Source organism: Melospiza melodia, chromosome 15, assembly GCF_035770615.1.
Source record: "Melospiza melodia melodia isolate bMelMel2 chromosome 15, bMelMel2.pri, whole genome shotgun sequence".
Taxonomy (NCBI): Eukaryota; Metazoa; Chordata; class Aves; order Passeriformes; family Passerellidae; genus Melospiza; species Melospiza melodia.
In genome coordinates this window covers 8,634,308-8,655,000 of record NC_086208.1, presented here as the reverse complement: position 1 = coordinate 8,655,000, position 20,693 = coordinate 8,634,308, and the positions used below count along the sequence as shown (strand labels likewise).

The 20,693-nt window shown below is 53.8% G+C and overlaps 1 protein-coding gene across 2 annotated transcripts; it reads right to left on the bottom strand.

Annotated features, from left to right (window-relative positions):
• Positions 1 to 620: 620 nt before the first annotated feature.
• ONECUT1 (one cut homeobox 1) lies at positions 621 to 19,944 on the bottom strand. 2 transcript variants are annotated; one of them, XM_063169656.1, is made up of 2 exons: positions 18,864 to 19,944; positions 621 to 5,343 (listed from the first exon to the last, which is right to left on the bottom strand). In XM_063169656.1, the coding sequence occupies exons 1-2, from the start codon at positions 19,942 to 19,944 to the stop codon at positions 5,051 to 5,053; spliced, it is 1,374 nt and encodes a 457-aa protein (XP_063025726.1). In that variant the 3' UTR covers positions 621 to 5,050. The 2 variants fall into 2 exon arrangements, with proteins under 2 accessions (XP_063025726.1, XP_063025727.1); XM_063169657.1 differs by lacking the exon at positions 621 to 5,343 and adding an exon at positions 15,443 to 16,152.
• Between the last annotated feature and the right edge of the window lie 749 nt (positions 19,945 to 20,693).

Genomic DNA, 20,693 nt, shown 5'->3' with positions numbered 1-20,693 from the left:
TTCCCTTTCTTGCATTCATTGCAAACAGTGATCTTTACCCACTTTGAAACATTCCCAGGAATAAGATCTTCCTTGAGTATAACAGAGAAGTTCTGCCAAAAAAAAGGAAAAAAAGAAGAAACCCAAACCCAAACCAAACAATATAAAAGGAATATACAAACAAAACAACCCCTACAAAATAAATAAGAATTATAAAGCTTTTTTTTAAGTAACCTTAACAATTATCAAACTAGTAAGTTCTGCCTTATCACATAGACTCTCTATACAACATAACCCTAAAGATTTATTACTATGAGGTATTTGGAGGAATTGGTAAAAGCGATGCACGGCCTGTCTGGGCTCAGGGACTCAAGCTGCTTTGGGGGAAAGGAGAGGGAACCTTTGGTTTGTCAGCAAGAAAGTGGAAAAAAACATTTTCCTTTGGTATCAAAGAAAGTTTCATTGCATGGTTGCACGGCAAAAAGCACCACGGTGAAGAATTATTCCTTTTTTCATTAGTGGCCTTTCTAACAGGCTGAGGTATTCAAAGAGTATAAGGTGAGAGATAAAGAGGTCAACAGCGGTTTAACACTTTGGTTCAAGCAAGGCACTCGTCCTATGAGTTTACAAAGTTTGCAACATGTTTGCCAAGAGCTTTATTATTATTATTATCCTTATCATCGTCAGTAGTAGCAGTTGTAGCAAGAGAATTATTCATAAGGTTATTAGCATTACCACTAAGAATGAAGACAAGGTTACACACTGAGTGAAGGTGAGGAAGGGGGTCAGGGGATGGGGGCAAGAAGGAGGATGAGTTCCCTTTCCAGACCAAGGCCGTGCATGAAAAATCTTTGGTATTCTTTGGTATCATCAATGTGATTAAAATCACCAATGGAAATCGAGTGAGGTAGCGTCTTTGGTTCACACTATAAATAGTAGATCTTTACACACTTTTTTTTTCTTTTTTTTTTCTTTTTTTTTTAACACGTGGAAGTAGCTATTCCTTACCTTTTGCTTCTTTGTCTTTAGCAAATAGTTACCAAATGTATTGTAAAGCTAACCACACCACAATAATAAACCAGGAGGCTAAGCAAAGTCTCAAAATTAGCCCCTGGGCCTTTGAATGCACCCAAACGCAGTGAGATAGAAAAGGGTAAGTGCTTTCTCTTTGTTTGCTAAATGCATAGTTTTCATCCCTATGTACAAAGGAGGAGGAAGAGGAGGAGGATAGGAGGAAGAGTAGTAGAAAGAAGGAACGTTTTTGGGGTAAAAATGTCCTGTTTACAACTCAGGTGAGGAGAGGTGTCCTAAGACTCTTTGGTATTAGCTCAGCAGTGTTAGTGAGCGCTCTGGGCAGCAGCAGCAGCAGCCCCGGGCAGTGCCCAGGAGCAGCGCGGTGCCCAGGGCAGCGCTGGGGCTGCTCTCGGGCCAGGCCACCCTGCCTGCCTGCCGGGGAATTCGCTCCTGGCCTGGGGCGCAGGAGCAACTTCCCCAGCACAGGCCCCGTGTCTGGCCGGCTCCGGGGGGTTTGCTTTACCTGAGTAAGGAGAGGAGGCTGCAGCCCTGGGGAGCACACAGGGCTGAAGGAGCGCTCTGGGGCAGGCTGAAGGAGGACTTGCTTTTTTAAGTTTGTTTTGTTTTTTTCCTAGAAATCTAAATGATGCCATTTACAATGGGGATGGATGAGGACAGTTCACCTCTTGGCCAGCCTCTCCCTGTGGGTCACTGCAGTCGTGTTTGGATGCAGCCTGTTTGCTGAATGCATGTTCCTAATGCCCTCCTGCCCTTGGAGTCACCTTTGACTGAAGCCCCATCTCCTGATGCTCCCAGACTGTTTTGGGTTCTGCTCCCTCTCCTATTCCTTCCTGGCAGAGTTTTGGATCCTCTTGTCGAATTTGAAACCAATTTCCATTTTGTCAGGAATGAAATGAGCTGAAAGACTGACACTAACAGGCAGAGACAGGTTTCCTGGGAAATGTTAAATGCAGCATCAGAGGAAACTCCCCTTCAAGGATGCCCTGTTGGGTGATGGCACCGGGCAGAGCAAGGGAGCACCAGGTAACCTGTCTGTGCTTCAGTCGGTGTGGCTGGACAGTCTGCTCAGAGGTAACACAGCTTTCCAGCTACACTGAGCAGTTCCAGAGTTATTTGCTTCATGTTTTGAAGGAATTTGAGGAGAATTGTGTTCTTTGCCTATTCAGAGTATGAGGCGCATATTGCTCATGGGAAGAGTGGTTTGTTCCTAATGGCTTAGAGAAAACCAAAAGGTTTATATCTACTTAAACAGACATGTAAAAAACCCAAAACACTTAAAATCTACAACTTGTGCATCAGTTTTAGTGTGTGTGGACATGTGTGTGTGCACGTGTATACATACATACACCCCATCAAAATGTGTGTGCATGTACATATACACAGTCCTGTTTGTCTAGGGGCTTGCATGTGTGTGTATCAGAGATCCTGAAATTGCATATTGGGTGCAAATTTAATGCTGGTATGAAAGTTCTCTTTGGTTTCAGCAAGTAGTCTATAAAGACAATACAATGGAAATACTAAAAATGCGGCAATGTACTTTGAATTTCCCTGCATTTTTTAAACTCTCAAGTTTTAAATAAATAAGGCTTTATTCTCTAAACTATAGGTACGTCACAAAGCAGTGTTTTGCTGGAAAAAAACGAAACCTTTAGTTATCACTGTCCTTTACTAACCTTGCACTAATGAGACTGCATTCATAAGGTACTTCCTATGTGAGCTTATCAATGTTTCCATGTCAATTATGTCTCCATGGGGATGGAACACTTCAAAAGAAAGCTTGCTAAAATTTAAGGTAAGCTAGAGACTCAAAAAAGTCCAGATTAGATGCCATTTTCATAGATAATTGCCTTGTCAGCCTTAAAGTGGGTTTAACATACTGAAATACGGAGAAATATTCAGTGCCAAAAATATTGGGTTTATTTAACTTTATTTTAGTAAAGAGATATTTCACCTGTATTCTAAACACTGGGTGGAAACAAACTGTATACCCTGAACCTTGACTAGACCCTGTCCTCTTGGGAAACAACTGGTGCTACAGAAGTTGTTCTACTTTGGTGTCACTGGTATTTTGAGTGGGCTTCATCCCCCAAACCAGTATCTGCTACTGTTTATAGTATTTGGATTCTAGTTTACCTTGAATTTTCCTTTGTCTTTTTTTTTTCCTTAAAAACAAAAAGGTTGGAAGTAAGATTATCTATTTCTAGTCCTTGCATTGGGCCGATACCTGCATATTTGCTTATTTTGGAATTTAATATACCTAGCATAATTACTACAGTAATTTGAAAGACCAGTTAGAAATCTAACAGGCACATGTATGGTTCTTAAAGTCTATTTCCCCTTTACATTAAAATTTAATATGCAGATATTTCACGCTTTTCTCTTTAATTTTATCAGAGTAGGAACGGGATGATTTCTCTCCTATGGGTCTGTTAGCAACAGAGCGTTTAAAGCTTTTCAGCTACAAACTTCAAACTATTTCATGCATTATCCTAAGAGATGAGCAAGAAAGAATGCACGGGACACCAGCTCAGCCTGCCACACGTAGACACACAGCCACAAAACATCGGGCTGTATCGCTGTGCCACGAGAATTTTGCTCTTGACTCCAGAGATCCCAATTCCTCCTTCCAAAAGCACTCCTGGAGCTCCCCTTGGAGCTCCTCCCACGTAAACTGATGTTCTACCACTGCTTCCAGCAGGAAAGGACCACGAGCCGGCAAAGCTGTTACTATTCCTTCGCCTGGTAAAGTCGATAGGTAAAAAAAAAAGCTCGCTAATGTCAAAGAGTATCGATCAGACGCTGAGCCCTGCGGTTTTGCATCCCTCAATTCCTTTCATTTTTGCATCCCGAGTGCCTCAGGTCCCCTGCTCGCAGGCTAGATGGCAGAGCTGAGCCACGCTGGAGCTCCAGCCGGGACCCGCCTGGGGACAGTGCCACACACACGGTGTGTCACACACAGTGCCATACACACGGTGTCACACACACGGTGTCACACACACGGTGTCACACACGGCTCCCTCTTGTGCTCCCGTTGGAGTCAGTGAGGAAAGGGCTCACTGAGTTCAATGGAAGCAGCATCCCGTTCTGGTTCCCGTGCTCTCCTCGGGTGACATTCTTTCTTGCCAATCACAGAAAGAAACGATAATGTGGTTTTACTAATTGCAAATAACAGTCTTGATTACAAGTTTTATGTGTTATACAGTTAGATTAGTTTATACCTATAACTCTACATAGTATTTGTGTAAAAATAGCTTTGGAATATTAAAATCATTGCAATAAAATACCTGCAATACAATTATTAAATGTGTTCTTTGGTAGCTAGTCGATTTTTTTTTTATGGATGGAATAGTTTTCCTTTTTTTAAATCTGAACATTCCTTAACAAACAAAGAGAATGCACTGGTTTAGGTACCATTCAAAATTTCTTTGCCTAGTTTGAACTTGTTTCGAGGCATTGCACCAGCCAAGTTCAAACAGTGAAACAGCAAAAATCACACTACCGTTCCAAGGAATTCAGACGACTCCACGCTCTGGGGGCCGTGCCCTGGCACAGCCCTCTCTGGAGACCAGCCCTAAGTCCCTACCCACTGGGTGCACGCAGGACGGACACACTGACACCTCCATGGCAACTGCTGTGGCCGTGAAGAGCTGTATCCAAAGAGATGTCTGCTCAATGACAGGAAATCACTACGCTCCAAACCACTACACAGCCAAGTACGGTGAGGATGATGATGGGCAAAGGTGTGAGACCAGTGGTCTGTTCCTCTTCTCTTTGCTTTCCGTTCCGTTCCCTCCATTTCGCTTCCTTCTTCCTCTCTGTTTTTTTTGCAAGTCGTCATCCTACTAAAGTGTGTGTCTTAGAACAAAGTCATAATGCAGGTGAAATAAGTCTTTGGTTTCTTTGGACTTATAAATATTTTTTTTCAAATAGTTTTAAGTATAAACCTGCTATTTTGAGGTCCTGGTCTGTCTTTATTTTATTTATTTATTTATTTTTTAAAGCTTTTCCACCGAGGTTTCAGTTCGTGGTTATTCCTTCATGCTTTGGTACAAGTGCTTGATGAAGAAGATGAGTTGCCTGAATTGGAGCTGCCCTCGTCTTGCCACTTATCCAGACTCCTCCTCCGTGCATTCATGAAAAAGTTGCTGACGGTGCTCAGCTCCAACCCGAGCTGCTGGGAAATGGTGATTTGTAACTCTTTGGACGGACGCTTGTTCTCCTTGAATATTGCATGTAGAGTTCGACGCTGCACGTCGGTGAAGACCAGCCGAGGCTTCTTGGGCGTGTTCCCTCTGTCCTTGCCGTGCTCCTGTTCTTTCCTCTTGCACGCTGCAAGAGAGGGGAGCACAATTAGAGGGGGCTGCCAGAGCAGTGGGGGAGCACAGTGCAGGGCAAATCAGGGAAAAAGGACTGTTCATGTCAGCTTCTGAGTTTGGACAGGATGTGGGACTTTTACATCTCTAACTCATTGTAAACCATTACAAGCAAAAGGAATAAAAGTTAGAAAATTGTTCTGTGTTGTCTGTTAAAACTCAGCAAATGCTGTTACTAAGAACTTACATTTTGATACCATCTTTAGTGCTGAGAATTTAGCTATTAAATATCTCTAGGAGGTAGAGTGGAATTTCAGGGAACTCTAAAGTTAACCTTGGTCATACTTTCCACCATTATTAGCTGCTTTCAATCCATTTCTGTAGCTTTTTGTTGACTGAGAATTAATAAACTATGAGAAAGCAGGATACTACTACAGTCTTACAGGCCAAATAAATTCTGAACAAAATAAACATGTTTTGTCATGAAAAACAATGGTATAGAAAATCTTCATTTTAGAATTGTTCCTTATTTCATCTAATCATCCCTTCTTTCCCTTTGAGAATGTTATTTTGCTCTACATTAATAAAGGGTGCTTGCAATTTGCAATCTGCCTCCCAGAGCACATTCCAGGCAGGATCTGATGGGATGTGAGGGAGACTCCCAGATCCCTCTGTCAGCCTTTGACCATGTGCCAGCTCATCTTAGCATTTTGCCAGGATAAAAGCTTCCTTGGGAGGCCAGATTCCTCTGTCTCACTTTCAAAATGCTCTGAAGCTCTCTGTTTCCCTTCATTCCCTGACAATGTCCTTTAATTCTGATTGAGAGATGTGTTTCTGAAGGCAATATGAATGTTCTTTCTCTGGGTCTGTCTAGTCCTGGCTTCTGTGGAGATCAGTACTGACTACATGAAGAATTTTGTGCAGGATCTCTACTTACAGCATGATTGTTGGAATGAAAACAACAAATTACTTTGCAAAGGTCCTTTCTACAGCTTGTATTACTATCAAGAGCTGGCCCTGGCATGAGGGATTCGTTGCTCATGGGAGGTATAAAAATAGTCATTCACCTTTTGTACCTGAGAAATGGGAACTGCACAGATCAGGAGCCCAGAGCTGTGAGGGCTCCTTGTGCTGGCCCAGGCAGGGACCAAGGCACTGGTGGCTCAGTCCCCTCTGAGGAGAGGCTTTTGAAAATGTCCCTAGCAATATATATTCCAGCCACATACTCTCTCCTGAGAAATCACACATCAATCAAATAGACTGGGCTGCCAAGCTCACGTCTCCTACAGGTATTTTTATCTGAAAGCCTTTGAAGAATACTTTGAAGTTACATCCTGACCTCTAAACCACCGTGGAGCTTCTGGGCTAAAAACCGGGTTTCCTGATGCACATGAGACCCTACTGAAGCCAAACTGTTGAATTCACTGTGGGGATTGGTTCCTGCTGAAATAATCTGCATCCCCACTGGAGGCTGACATGGGCAAACCAAGGGTTAAAAATGCCTTTTCAAGAATAGTCTGTTATTTTCTGCCACATATTCAGAATGAAGATACCAACAGCATTTCAGTCTTTTATTTATCTCTGACCATAATCAGAAATTCCTGGGAGAGCAGCTGCAGGAGCTCAGCTTTACAACAGCCTCAGCCTCCAGCTCTGGCTGCCCCTGCTAACAGGCTCAGGCAGAAAAGAAGACAAACCAAGTGCAGACAACATTTACTGTGCTTCATTTCTGCTCATGCTGCTTTACACCTCCCTTTCTCAAAGGCTACACAAATTCCATCTTCTGCCTAGATACTCCATCCAGATCATAATTTGTCACAAAATCCTAATGGCACAGCTAGCGTGATCCGAGTCAGCGCTGTGCAATGCTTCAGTGTGAATCACCACATCACAAATGACAGCCACAGCAGTAGGTGCAGAGCCAGCTCAATTAGTGATGGGAGCCTCTGGGGCTTCGACCACAAGCTGCTACATGAGCTCTCTGAAATAGCAGGGAATAACAAAAAAACAACCATCTATTGGGAAACTGGCTTGCATAACGCATTGTCTTCCTGAACTTGTGCTCATTTCCTGAAATGTAGTATTCCTGAACAATTATTTCCACGGACAGTGTCCCAAGAGCTACAATATACCTTGCTCCTCAACTTTAATTGTATCAAAACCCTCTTAATTAATGCTAGTGACATCACAGAGGTAAGAAAAAATAGCTCATTACTAGGGAGAAAAAATAAAACCTATCCAGTCAATGATACAAATAAGCCTATTTTACTTTTTTTTGCAACTATTTTCAGCTCTATTTCCATTAGTATTTGCCAGAGGCAGATTGAGGGCAAAAATTTCCCAACACACTCAATTGTTCCAGGAGCCCTTGCACTGCCAGGCTCAGGTTGTGAGCAGCAGGAGTGGATAGCACCTCTCATCTTCTGCCTTGTCCAGGCCCAGGAATATTAATAGCACTTAAAAATAAATAATAGTGATAATGAAAAACTGTAATAGGGTTTCCTTGCGATCGTTTTCCCTGCACTGGAGCCAATCAATTTTAATAATAAATTGTAGCTTCCAGCTTGCCAGAGAACAAATGCACACCACGGGATAAAATCTGCTCCAAGAGGAGAGTGGATGCAGAGCAGGCACAGAGATGGGCCTGGCAAGGTGGGGCTGCCAGGCTCTCTGAGCCAGGCCATGCCTGCTCAGGCCAGCTCCTACCCTAGTGCCAGGGCCTCCCCTAATGTCCACTGAGGTCAGAGATGTCAGCTGAAATGTTTTTTTTTGGAAAAACACCAGAGCCTGTCCTCACAGCGATTTATCACACACTCCATCTCTCTTTTATCTTACACAGCAGAAGATAATAACAGTAATTTGCACTGATGTCCTTCTCGTGCCCCTGCCCTTGAGCACTGTGAGAGGACCCTCTCCCAGAGCACAGAACCTGGATTCAGGTGCTTTGCAGGGTGCTGTGCACCTCCCCAGGACACACCTGCTGGCTCCCTGCCCTCACTGCCTGCTGCAGGAGCCCTGTTCTTTGTCTCCAGGGTGCCCCAGCTGAGCAATGCTCCATGTGAGGCCTTTTGAAAAAGCCTTTAAGAAAAAAGAAAAGCAGAGGATAAAGGAAGAGTCACCCTGACTCTGGCAGCACACGGGCAGATATGACAATGTAATATTATCAGTGCCAGAAGGAGCCTTATAAATCCAGTCCTGAACTCCGGCCTCTCCCAGTCACTTCCATCTTCCTCTGCCCTGAGCAACAGATATTTTTGACACTTGCAATTCTCCTGACACAACCCATCAATCTATTTTTGCCTCCCTTTGTTCCTTCTAAGGCACCCGAGGGATTTGCTCAAGCAAACTTGCCAGGCCCTGTGGGGTCTGTGCATGCCAGGGCGGCCCAGGAGCCTGGGCATGGAGCAGAAATGGGCTCCACCTCTGCAGCCCCAGCTGCAGCTCTGCCCTGCCAGGGCTGGGAACAGGACCCTTTCCCCTATGAAAATGCACTAATTGCATCTTTAGGTCGAGACAGTGAAGAGGATGCTTTGCCTACCTGTGATATAAATGGCATTATTCAGTCAGTGTAAAAGTCAAGATGATAGTAAGCTCAGGTGTTAACCCTGATGCTTGATCTAATGTTTCATCCCTAGAGGATGGATTTCTTTTTAAAATTGAAGGAAAAACCCCTGATTACTATGGATGTGGTGTGCACACATGTGCCTTGCTGTTTCTGGCAAACTCCAGTTTTCCTTTCTAAAAAAACAGAAGCAAAGAATAAAACTGGTGATGCTCTCAATAAACCTAATTTCCCATGGGTTCTCGTTTGGTTTGTGAACAAAGTAAAATATCACCACAAGTTCTGTTGACTGCTTTTCTGGAAGACTGTCACTGCAGCAGAGGGAACAACAATGGAGAATTTTACTTGGGCAAGCCCTGCCCCAAGCCCTGTGGCTGCTTTTGGTGTCAGAAGGGAACTCTCCCTGAGAGAGGCATCGCTCAGCTGGTGGCCACTGTGGTGCCAGCACAGAACAAGCTCTGACAGGGCATGCAGGGGTGCAGACACGGAGGCAGATGGTGGATTTGGGGTCTCAGAGAGCTGTGCCCACACAGGCACAGCCAGGCCAAAGCCACCATTACTTGATGGCCACCAAGTGCCTTGTATGAGATGATGTCTTTTACCCCTCCTCCTGCAGAAGTCCTTTAGTTATCCCAACCTTGTGTCTACAGGACTGTCTTAAAGACATAAAAAGCCCTTTTAGAAGTCTCTCTTTACATGTATTTTCTAATCTCTGCTGTGTCAGGTCCAGAAAGCTCAGCTACAGTCTGAACTGCATCCACCTAGGAACCCCTTTCCAAATCATCTGCTTCTAGTTTTGAAACACCACACAGTATCCAATAACATGTGTGGAGAGTGAAAGCTTCACTGGTATTGACTGGAGAATATCCTGAAGGATATTCTTCTGTAGGAGGCTCTACCTTCTGGTGCAGAAAGCAGCTGTGTTTCTGCTTCCTCAGGAGCAGAAACTGCTGGAGGACTTTGGCCATCACAGATGGTTCTAATCACACTGGCTACAACAGCTCAGTGGAAACCAGTAGCCAAAAGCTTATGGTAAATTCATGGTGCAAATAACTCACAATAAAGTGTGATAAGGTACATCCTTATCACATGAATAACACCTCTGGGGCTTGCAGAGAGACACACAAACAACAGACCTTTCCCAATTATCAAAACCTTCATATTTGGGGGCATATGAAAACAAAATAAAAGGACATAGGAGACACAGGCTACCTGAGGGTTAGATGTCCCCACATGAACTAAACACAAGCAAATCTGTTTCACCTGAATAATAGCCACAACTGCTGGGTGACATCACTCTGATACATCACAGTGTAGTGGTGACCTGCACTGCCCCAGGTTCCTCAAAGGTGCTTGGGAAATGGAATCCCTCTGGAAAGGCATTCTATGAGAGAGCCTCCACTCATGGAGGCAGCTCATAGCAGGTCACAGACAGCACTGAGGCTTGGGAGAGCATTTCCCTCAGCTCCAGCCCACTGTGGGGTAAGGCCGTGCACAGCTTTCAGGGATGAAAGTCCACCTGGGACACAGGTTGCTCCCCAAAGCTTTCTCCTGTCAACTGAAAAGAGCATGGTCTACTCTGAAACGTGAGCCCACACTAAATTCTCTCTTTTTAATCCTGACATTATTCAGCATTTGGCACTTGTTTCTCTAGTGATTTGCATTTACGCTTATTCAGGGTATAGGTGTCTCCATATGCCCAGAGATCTTCTGATCTGTGTCTCTTTTCTCTGCCATCAAATCCAAGGAATACTCTTTTGTTGTTTCATAACATCAAAAGGGATGAAAATACCTTTGTGTGTATGGGAAGCTCACAGGATGACATCACCCCACCAACATACAGATCCCAGCTGAGCCAGAACAGTAAACATCTCACTCCTGGCACTGTATTAAAATGAGTGACCTTAATTTGCTGCCCCTGGAATAATGAAGTGAATCTGGCTGAGGAGTGCTGACTCGGCAGTTGGGATTCAGGGGTTTACACAAACTCGGTGTTGATGGATCTGCAACCACTTCAGCAAACTGACATCACCGTTACACAATGTGGTGCTAAGTGGATCAATCAGGGGAAAGCACCTGATTTCCCTGCGATATCATTTAAAGCAAACGTTAAAATTCTTTAGCTGGCTCTTTAGTTAACCATATTAGTGTGACAAATATTTCTTAGCGTAGCATAAGTAATTAGAATTTAATCACTTAAACTGCATCTTAATTACCTCAAATGAATTGAAAGGACATTTAATAGCAAAGATTAAATTGCCTTAATGAACGATTTTTGCGACTACATCAATATTTTAACCGCGTCGGCCGGGCCCGGCCCCCGCCCCGCGCCGCAGCGGCACCGGCGGGCCCCGGCCGCGGGGGGGCGCCCGCTCCGCGCCACGGGAGCGCCGCGGGAGGAGCGCGGGAGCGAGCGGGGGGGGCCGGGTGAGCATCCCGCGGCACCGCATCCCAACCCCGGTACCGCATCCCAACCCCCGGTACCGCATCCCAACCCCGGTACCGCATCCCAACCCCCGGTACCGCATCCCAACCCCCGGTACCGTACCGCATCCCAGCGCGGGGCCCGGGTGCGCATCCCGCGGTACCACACCGCACGGTACCGCATCCCAGCCCCCGGTACCGCATCCCAGCGCACAGTACCGCACCGCATCCCAGCCCCGGTACCGCATCCCAGCGCACGGTACCGCATCCCAGCGCACGGTACCGCACCGCACGGAACCGCATCCCAGTCCCCGGTACCGCATCCCAGCGCACGGTACCGCATCCCATCCCACCGCGGGGCCCGGGTGAGCATCCCGCGGTACCGCACCGCACGGTACCGCATCCCAGCGCGCTGCATCGCGTCCCATTGCACCGCGGGGCTCGGCTCCGCATCCTACTGCACAGCACGGTACCGCACCGCGTCCCATTGCGCCGCGGGCCTCCGCGCCGCATCCCATGGCACTGCACCGCACAGTACCGCATCGCATCACATCACACCGCACCCCACAGCGGGGACCGTACCACATCCCGCGGCATGGCATCACATCCCACCGCACCGCGGGGCTCAGCACCGCATCCCACCGCACGGCACGTTCCCTCCCTAAGGCATCACAGCACGCCGTGGGCTCCGCGCCGCGCCCTGGGCTCCTCACCAAGGCACGGCATCCCGCTGGGGAGAGCCAGCCGCTCCGCTCCGTTCCGTTCCGCTGCACTCCGCATAGCGCAAGCCGGAAAACGCCGCCCGTTCGTGCTCTGCTCTGCCCCGCTTATGCGCCGCGCCCCGCCTACGCGGGCCGGCCCCCCCGGCCGGGCAGCACCGCCCGCTGCGCACCTGGCCGTGCCCTCCACACCCTCCGCGTGTCCCGCCCCCGGCCCGCCCCGCCCCGCGGGACAGACCCCGCGCCCGCCCCGCTGCCCCGGCCCCGAGTGTGCGAGCGAATCCCCCTGTGAGCCTCCGCGGCGTTCGGGGGCTGACTCCGGCGCGTTCCGCCCCCTCCCGCATCCCCAGGCAGAGACTTTGCTACAGCAGCCGAAAATTGAGTTTCTGAGCGCTGGAAACGACGCAAAAGCTTCACTGCAACATTGAGTATGGCCAGATTCACTGAAAAACTCGGGTCGTTTCTCTGGTTCCGCTCCTACAGGCTGCCGCTTCCCCGGCTCCAATTTTTTAGTTCTCCGTCAATTCCAATTTTTTCAAAATAACGAGATATGTTTCAAATAAAGGAGAAATGAGTTAGTGATGGCATAAAGGAGTTTCTCCGGCTGGGGAGGACATTAAGGAAGCCGTTTGGGAACCTGCCTGTGCGGGGGGAAACGGGGGAAAAGGGGCTGCGGGCAACCCTCCCGCCTGTGGCTCAGTTCTTACCGACGGGTTTTTAATGCGTGTGACAACGAGTGCAGAATTCTGCACCCTAAAAACATCCAAAACCTGAGCCCGGGCTCACTTCAGTGGCTTTCTGCACCCAAGAGTTTAGGAAGAGCCCCCTGTGCCATCCAATTCACTACTTTATGGGAAGCAGCTGCATTTCCAGCCCCACCAGCCGCGCTCTGCGCCCCGCGGTGCTGCCCGCAGCCCTGCGGAACAGCAGCCGTCCATCGAGCTGTAATTCCGTTCGGGCTGCACGGAAAATGTCACCACTGAGGCTTCCTATCACCTAAAGTGAGGGGAGGGGGGAAAGGAAAACTACTGTTCCGTTAATAAATAGTTCCTATAAATTAATCTTTCAGCATCATAAAACTGACTTCTTCTTAACCAAAACGGCTCAAGTCAGCTGTGCTTCCAAAGAGAGTCTGTCAGCATCGGTCACTTCTCAGTCCGGGTATGATTAATCCAGGTAGATTTATGTCTGAAACGCGAATCTACATTTATCGATTTGATCATGGAAGCGCCCGACACGCGGCCGTGCTGGGTCCCGGTCGGTCCTCAGGAAAAGCTCCCCTCGATGCCTGCAGTCTCCAGGGGAAATTCACCAGCACCTCAGCAACGGCTCCTACTCTCCAGTCACCTTAGAACTCCCGGAGTTCTCGTCCCTCGTGTGGAGTCCATGCGGACCCTCCGGCTCCAGGGGCAGGTGAGGGCTGCCCGAGGCAGAGCCGGAGCGGGGGGTTAACGCCGGTATGGGCAAAGCCAGGCGCCGGAGCACACCTGGCCTATGATTTCCAGATGATTTTGTCTCAATCTGATTATCACGTTCCTTCCTGGCTATGTACAAGGCAGATCGCGCAGAACCCAGCTGAGCACCGGCAGGAGCGCGGGCTCCTTACCGGTGTCACCTGCAGCGGGCACAATCCCGGTGCCACTCACCTCTCCTCTCCTCCTGGGGCACCCCGACCCCTCCGGCTGAGTTACCGTGCTGGGGGAAGCTCGCTCCCCTCTGGCCACGCAGTTCGCAGGCGCTCATGCCCAAAACAGGGCCTCGGGGCTCTGTGCTGCCGGGAGCCGAGCCGCCCCGCCGCGGGCAGCCCGTGCGCTCGGCCCGGCGCTGGCCGCAGCACCGCGGCGCTAATTGCCGGCTGCAGCTACGGACAATCGATGCGGTGCCGCTCCCCATCGGGGCCGCCAGCCGTGGGGAGGCCCAGCAAGCACCTGCGCCCGGGCGGCCTCGTCCATGAGCCGGGAGGGGCTGGCCCGGGAGCGGGGCGGGAGGCGGAGCTGGGGCCGGGCCGTGCCGGCGGCCGCTGTTCGTGGTGCTGAACTCCAGCAGGGCCTCACTCGCCCCGCGCGGAGCCAGCCCGGTGGCGGCGCGGGGCCCTCCGCTCGCAGCGCTCCCCGGAGCCGCCGCCGCTGCCCGGTGCCCGGTGCGGGCGGGTGCCCGGTCCGGCGGGGCCGCTCCCGCCCGCTGGCCGTCAGTAGATGGCGCAGAACCCCCGGGAACCGAGGGGCGACCGGCGATGGCTGCGGACGGCGCGATGGCCCCGGCGGGTCGGGGCGGGCACCGCGCCCGCAGCCCGGCTGTGTGACCCGGGGCGGCCCCGGCGGCACCCACGGGCGGCACCAGCCCTGATTTGAGGCTGCTGGATTCAAACGGCAGCGAGGGTGGGAGCGGGCACGGCCCCGGGTGCCGCCCCGCCACGCGGCGCTAATTAAAACAAACAAACAGCGGCGAACGCACGCACGAACACGCGGCGGGGCCGAGCAGCGCCGAGGGGCGGGGGCTGTGCCAGGACGGGCCCGGCCCGGTGCGGAGGAACGCGGCTCGCCCGGCCCCGCTCCTCCTCCCGCTGGGCAAACATTAACGAAGGGCAAACGCGGCTGTAAATCAATCCCGCCGAAGGACACGGCCGGCAAACAAGCGCGCCCCAGCGCTGCCCCGGCTGTGCACCGGGCACGGCTGCTCCGGGCGCTCTCCCACCTCCGATCCCTCCGGCCCAGGCACCGCACCGGCAGCAGCGAGGCCGCTGTCACGGCCCGAGGTGCGCCGAGCCAGGCCCGAGCTGTCCCGTCCGGGCGGCCCGCAGGGTCGGGAGGGGCAGGGCCTCTCCCCCGGGCCCGGTCCGCGCTCGGAGTGTCGCCGGTGAAGGCCCCGGTCGAAGCCCCCCGCCTCCCTGATGCAAACGCCTTTATGCAAAGTGCCCGCAGGGTAAATATTAAACAGCCCCTAATGAGGCCACCGGGGCCGGGGCGGCCCAGACCTTCCCGGTGCGCTCGGGGGCGGCGGCGGGCGAGAGGTGCAAACGGCGTCATTAGATTTCATATTTAATGTGGAAAACGCTCTGATTACTCCATCGATTTCTTTACAGTTAATTTGGCGAGAATTTCTCGCCGGCTTCCCAAGGCTTCAGCTTAGCCGGGATTCACGTCGGGAGGGAGAAAGGAGAAGAGGAGGGGAGGAAAAGAGGTGCAGCTATGAAAAATAGCAGTCAGGGCGCGGGCAAACATGGAGCAGCTTTGGAGGGACGGGCTGTCCCCTCCTGAGAGCCGCGGGCGAGCGCGGGGTCCCCTCGGTGCCTCCCGCTGCTGCCCCGCTCGGGGAACCTTCGGGACGAGCCCGCTCGGAGGGCGCACATGGCGAAGGACACCCTCCGGCAGTGGATTCTAAAGAACCTCGGGCTCCCTTACACCCCTCTGGGGCCTTCACAAAATGTGTTTCTGCCGCATTTTCCCCGGGCGCTACCCTTCCTCCCGAGCGAGGCCGGCGAGCAGTCGCAGTTCCAACAATGAATGGCTCGAAGCAGATTATTTTTTCCTGAACAAGAAAAAGTCGCGGTTTTTTCTTCCTTTATCCTCTCCTGTTTCCTCTTTCTCACACACACGGAAAAAAAAAATCCAACAAACTGAAATGAATTCAGCCTCAAATCCCAGCAGGCTACAGGAGGGATGTACTTTTTCTTTTAATTGTATTTATTTTTTCGGCTCCCTTCACAGCCCTTCCAAATGTCAATGAAGGCGAGAGAGAGGGAGGGAAAACTAACAGAGAGACAGTCAAATAGATAAATATTCAGTGATAGAGAGGAGAGAGAGAGTGGGACAGACAAAGGAAAAAAGAACAGAGAAGAGAAGGGAGATGGGATGAATAAGATGGAGGCTGGAAGAGGTCAGCTTTGCAATTAGCAGTTCTGCTTACATTTCAAGAGACAGCCCAGGAAGTGTCAAGACCTCAATCCTGCTTCCATGTAACTACCAATTTTTCTTCTATTTGTCGGAGCTTCTGTAATCTGGGAGGTAGGAATCCCCCAGGGACGGCTGGAAGGGGCAAATACTCAAGATAAAGTGCAAGGCGAGACCACGAGGCCTAAAATAAGCAGGCTGCATCCCCCGCACTGCCTCCCGGTTGTTGTCTGCAGGAAATCAGAAAGGGAAGAAATGAAGGCGGCTCTGGGTATTTATCCACCTGATAATTCTCTAAACGCCCGGGAGTGAGTTATAATTTGGACATGAAATTTAATTTGCGTCGGCCGCAGTAATTTATGTTATTTTGAATTGATGTTCATACATCAATATCAATCGGGGCAGATTTTTACCACTTAGTAAGATCATCACACATTTAAAACCTGCACAAAATAAAATCGATACTTTATGCATTTACAGCCGGCAGCGCGGCGCGGAGGGGCGCGCAGGCTGCGCGGGGCGGGGCGGGGGCCCCGGCACCGCCCCACGGACAGGGACGCAACTCTATGCAAATGCCACGTGCTGCCGGAGCCCGGGTGGGCAGCGCCCGGGGAGGCCCGGAGCCCCCGGTACGCGGGGAGAGCTGTGCGGGCCCGGCCAGGAGCCCCCGGTACGCGGGAGAGCTGTGCGGGCCCGGCCCGGAGCCCCGGTACGCGGGAGAGCTGTGCGGGCCCGGCCCGGAGCCCCGGTACGCGGGAGAGCTGTGCGGGCCCGGCCCGGAGCCCCGGTACGCGGGAGAGCTCAGAGGGCCCGGCCCGGAGCCCCCGGTACGCGGGGAGAGCTGTGCGGGCCCGGCCCGGAGCCCCGGTACGCGGGAGAGCTCAGAGGGCCCGGCCCGGAGCCCCGGTACGCGGGAGAGCTGTGCGGGCCCGGCCCGGAGCCCCGGTACGCGGGGAGAGCTCAGAGGGCCCGGCCCGGAGCCCCGGTACGCGGGGAGAGCTCAGAGGGCCCGGCCCGGAGCCCCGGTACGCGGGAGAGCTGCGCGGGCCCGGCCCGGAGCCCCCGGGGCGCGGGAGAGCTCTGCTCGGGATGCTCTACATCCCGACCCCCCCGTGCTGCCAGCCCCTCTCGGCCCCGGGGAAGCCGTTTCTGTGAGGTGCCAGCTTTGGGGTTTCATCGGAAAGGGAAGGCGGAATAATGAGGCTTTGTCTCTCTAACGGGATTACCGGGATCCGTTTATGAGAGGGCAGCGCTGAGGTGGCTGGAGGAAGGGGCGGTCTGGGGGCAGCAGCGAACAATGGGACCCTCCGGACCCGGCAGCTGGGCAGAGCACGGCCGCCTCCCTCCTTCCCTCCGTCCCTCCCGGCCTGCAGCCGCCGGGGCTGGCAGAGCTCCCCGGCCGGCAGCGCCAGCGAAGGGATGCCAGCAGGCTCCGAATCGAGGGGTTGTTTCCAGTATCGATCTATGCAAATGAGCGGAGATTCAGGTCGACCAAATTGTCGTAAAAACACGCTCCAAATCGAAGAAAGTTCGCCTTAGCAATCGTTACGGGGAGATTGGAAACACAAACTCCATCCTCCTCTCGTGGGTAGCACCAGCAAGACGAGGGTTTTTCGCTGGTGGGGTGGCTGCTGAGGGAGGGAAGGCGGAAAGGGCAATTTCTGAGACCTCAGACCTTTGAAACCGACTCGGCAGGAGTGGAAGCCAAAGAGAGCAACGTCCTCCACCGGCGGGCACCTACGGGCCAGCTACAGCGGGGAGGGAGGCCCTGCCCCGGACCCTTCCTAGCCCTGCTTTAGGTTTCTGGAACAAGGTGGTTGACTGAAAACAGGCACGGAGCACGGGGGTGGCCCAGCCGCGTCCCTGCACACCCGGGGAACCCTCGCAAGTTCTCACCGTCTCGGTAGTCGAAAGCGCAAGACCCGTTGAGCTTTTGAAAGGAGAAAGATTTGGCCCTTCCCTTATTTTTGTCTGTGAAACGGATCAGTGACCCTGGCTCCAACTCGGATTGACTGTCTTGCGTTCTCCAGGGACAAATTAATGGAGACCTATCACTTAATTAACAAACCCTCACTCACGGTATATTAAAGCCGGGCTCTGCACCCGGAGCGCAGACGGGAGGCTTTGGGAGGCGGTGGCAGGGCACAGGTCCGGCCCGGAACGGCCATGTCTGAGCGGACAATACGGGACCCGCTCGGGAGCACCCCGGGCAGCGGGGCAGCGGAACCGCGACACGGCCGGTTCGTGTCACGGAGAGACATCCACGCGAAACTCACAGTGCGCGGCCTAATGATAACTACAACCAGTTTAAAAAAAATGAAATCAAACGAATTTAGCCACCAGCATTTCTCAGGCACCGCTCACCCGCCGGGCTCGGCTCATTCGAACCAAACGCGTGTCCCAGCTCACCCAGCCCCAGCGGGACGCGGGCCCCGAGCCCCGCCGCGACCCCGAGCCCACCGCCCCCGCACAAAGCAGGGGCACCGACTGCTCTCGGCGGGCATTACCGGGGCTCCCCCGCACCCCGTCCGCGGGCCCGGTTCAGCCGCCGATTCCAGCATTTCCGCCTCGCCCTCCGCGCTCCGGGCAGCGCTGCCGCCGGCCCGAGCGGCTTTCGGCGGCGTCCCGTTACCGAGCGCGCTGGGCGACCTCCTGCCCGCGGCAAGGGAGCCTGGCCCGGGGAACGGGGAGAGCCGGGGCGCCGCACTGCGCTGCCCCAGCCCCGAGCCCCGAGCCCCGAGCCCCGGCTCGGCTTTGTCTGAGGAACCGGACGGTGCCCGTGCACCGAGCAGAGACAGGGAGAGGGCAAGGGAGAGAAATGGAGTGGCGGAACGGGGATCGGTGCTGCTCTTCAGGGACGGGCAGGGACCGGGGCGGCCTGCCCAGGCCCGAGGCCCCGCTCTGCCGCTGCCGTGCCCCGAACACCCCGCAGCGGGCTCACCTGCAAGCCGCAGAGCAGACATCCGCTGAAACTCCGGCTCCTGGAGCCACTTCCACATTCTGCGGAAGGTCTCCCGGCCGGATTTGAGCTTGCTCCAGGGCTTGGGGTTCCTCAGCAGGTCTGAGAGCGTCCCTTGAGAGCGGCACAGCACCCTCTGGGCGAAGATAGCCTGGGGGATGCTGTACCGCTTGAGCTCGGTGGTGATCCTCTGAGCTACTTCTTTGGTATTGATTTCTTCCATTTGCCCTGAATTACTTCCACTGTTGACCTGCGAACCAGTTACAGAAGGGTTTTGCTCCCTGGCAGAGCCCAGGATCTGCCCGTGGCTCTGGGCATTCAGGTGGGCATGGGGGTGGTGTGGGATCCCGTTGATAGGCACCATGCCAGCGGAGGTGGGGGTGAGGTGTTGGTCGCCATGCCTGGCTAACATGGCAGGGTGGTGGGCTTCAAATCCGTTTGGGGTGAGCATTTTCTCGGCGGGCATGGTGGCACTGGGATGAGCGTAGTGGGGCAGCCCTTGCTGGGAGTTGTGGATGCTCCCCAGGCCCGATCCAGACAACGGAGAGAGGCTCTGCCCCATGCCGGTAACATCCTTGTGGTAGGGGGTGTAGAGATTGTTCATAGACGCCAGACCCCTCTCGTCCCGCATGAGCGTGAAGCTGCCGCTCACGTTGCCCGGTATCCGCTGGTGGGGATGGTGATGGTGGTGATGGTGGTGGTGGTGGTGAGGGAACTTGTCCGAGACCGTCGAGATGGGAGGTAGAGGCTGCAGAGGGGTTAACGTGGTGTAGGTGCTGCTCATGCTCATGCCGGGGGGTGTCTCGCAGGCCATGGTCATGGTGGGGTGCAGGGGGCCGGTCAGGGCGTGCTCGGGCGGCCGGTGGTGGTGGTGGTAGTCGCCGCCGTCGAGGATGGACGCCATGCCCATGGAGCGCGGGTGGGCCGGCAGGTGGCTGCCGCGGTGGGCCACCGCGCTCCGGTGGTGGGGGCTGCCGCTCATCAGGTCGGCGGCGGCGGGCACCGGCTCATGGCTCACCCCGTGCAGATCGCCGATGTTCTCCATCGCCAGCTGCGCGTTCATCGTCGGCCGTGCGGGCGGCGGGACCGCACATCTATCTGGTGGGCGGCGGGGCGTCCCGGAGCTCTTGGCGGCGGCCGGTTGCTCCCGCGGGCCGGCGGCGGTGGGCGAGCGCTGCGGGCTGGTGGTGGCGGTGCTGCTGCTGCTGTTGCTGCTGGGGCTGCTGGCTTTTTCCCGGTTTCGGTTGGTTCTTTTTGTTTTTTTCTTTTAATTTTTATTTCGTGGCAATATATTTATTTGTTTTTTCCCGCTGCTGGCTGGCGCCGCCGGGCCGGTCCTAGGGCCGCCGCTCCCTCAGGCCGGGCCCCGCAGCCGCGGCCGCGGCGGGTGTGTGGCCGCGTCCCTCGCCATCCCCAGCCATGGCTCTGTCTCTGTCTCTGCCCCGCGCTCCGGCTCCGCTCCGTGCTGCAGCGCCGCCGCCGCCCGCACCGCGCATGCGCGCGGCGCCCCCGCCCGCCCCGCCCCGCCCCGTGACGTCAGCGCCGCTATTAAGCGGGCGAGCCCCGCGCGGCGGCGCCCAGAGCTGGAGGTGCCGCCGCTGCTGCCCCGGGCCCGCCGCCCCCGCCCCGGGCACAAAGGGCCCAGAGCCCGCCCCCGCTGCCGGCCAGGGACACCCGCCCCGCCCCTTCGGTGACTCCGCGTTTTCCGTGAGCGCGGAGCCTCCTCACCGGGAGCTTCCGGAGGTGACACCGGACCGCCCTGCCCCGCGGCGCCCGCGGGCCGTGCCCCCCCGTGTCCCCCGCACTCCCCGC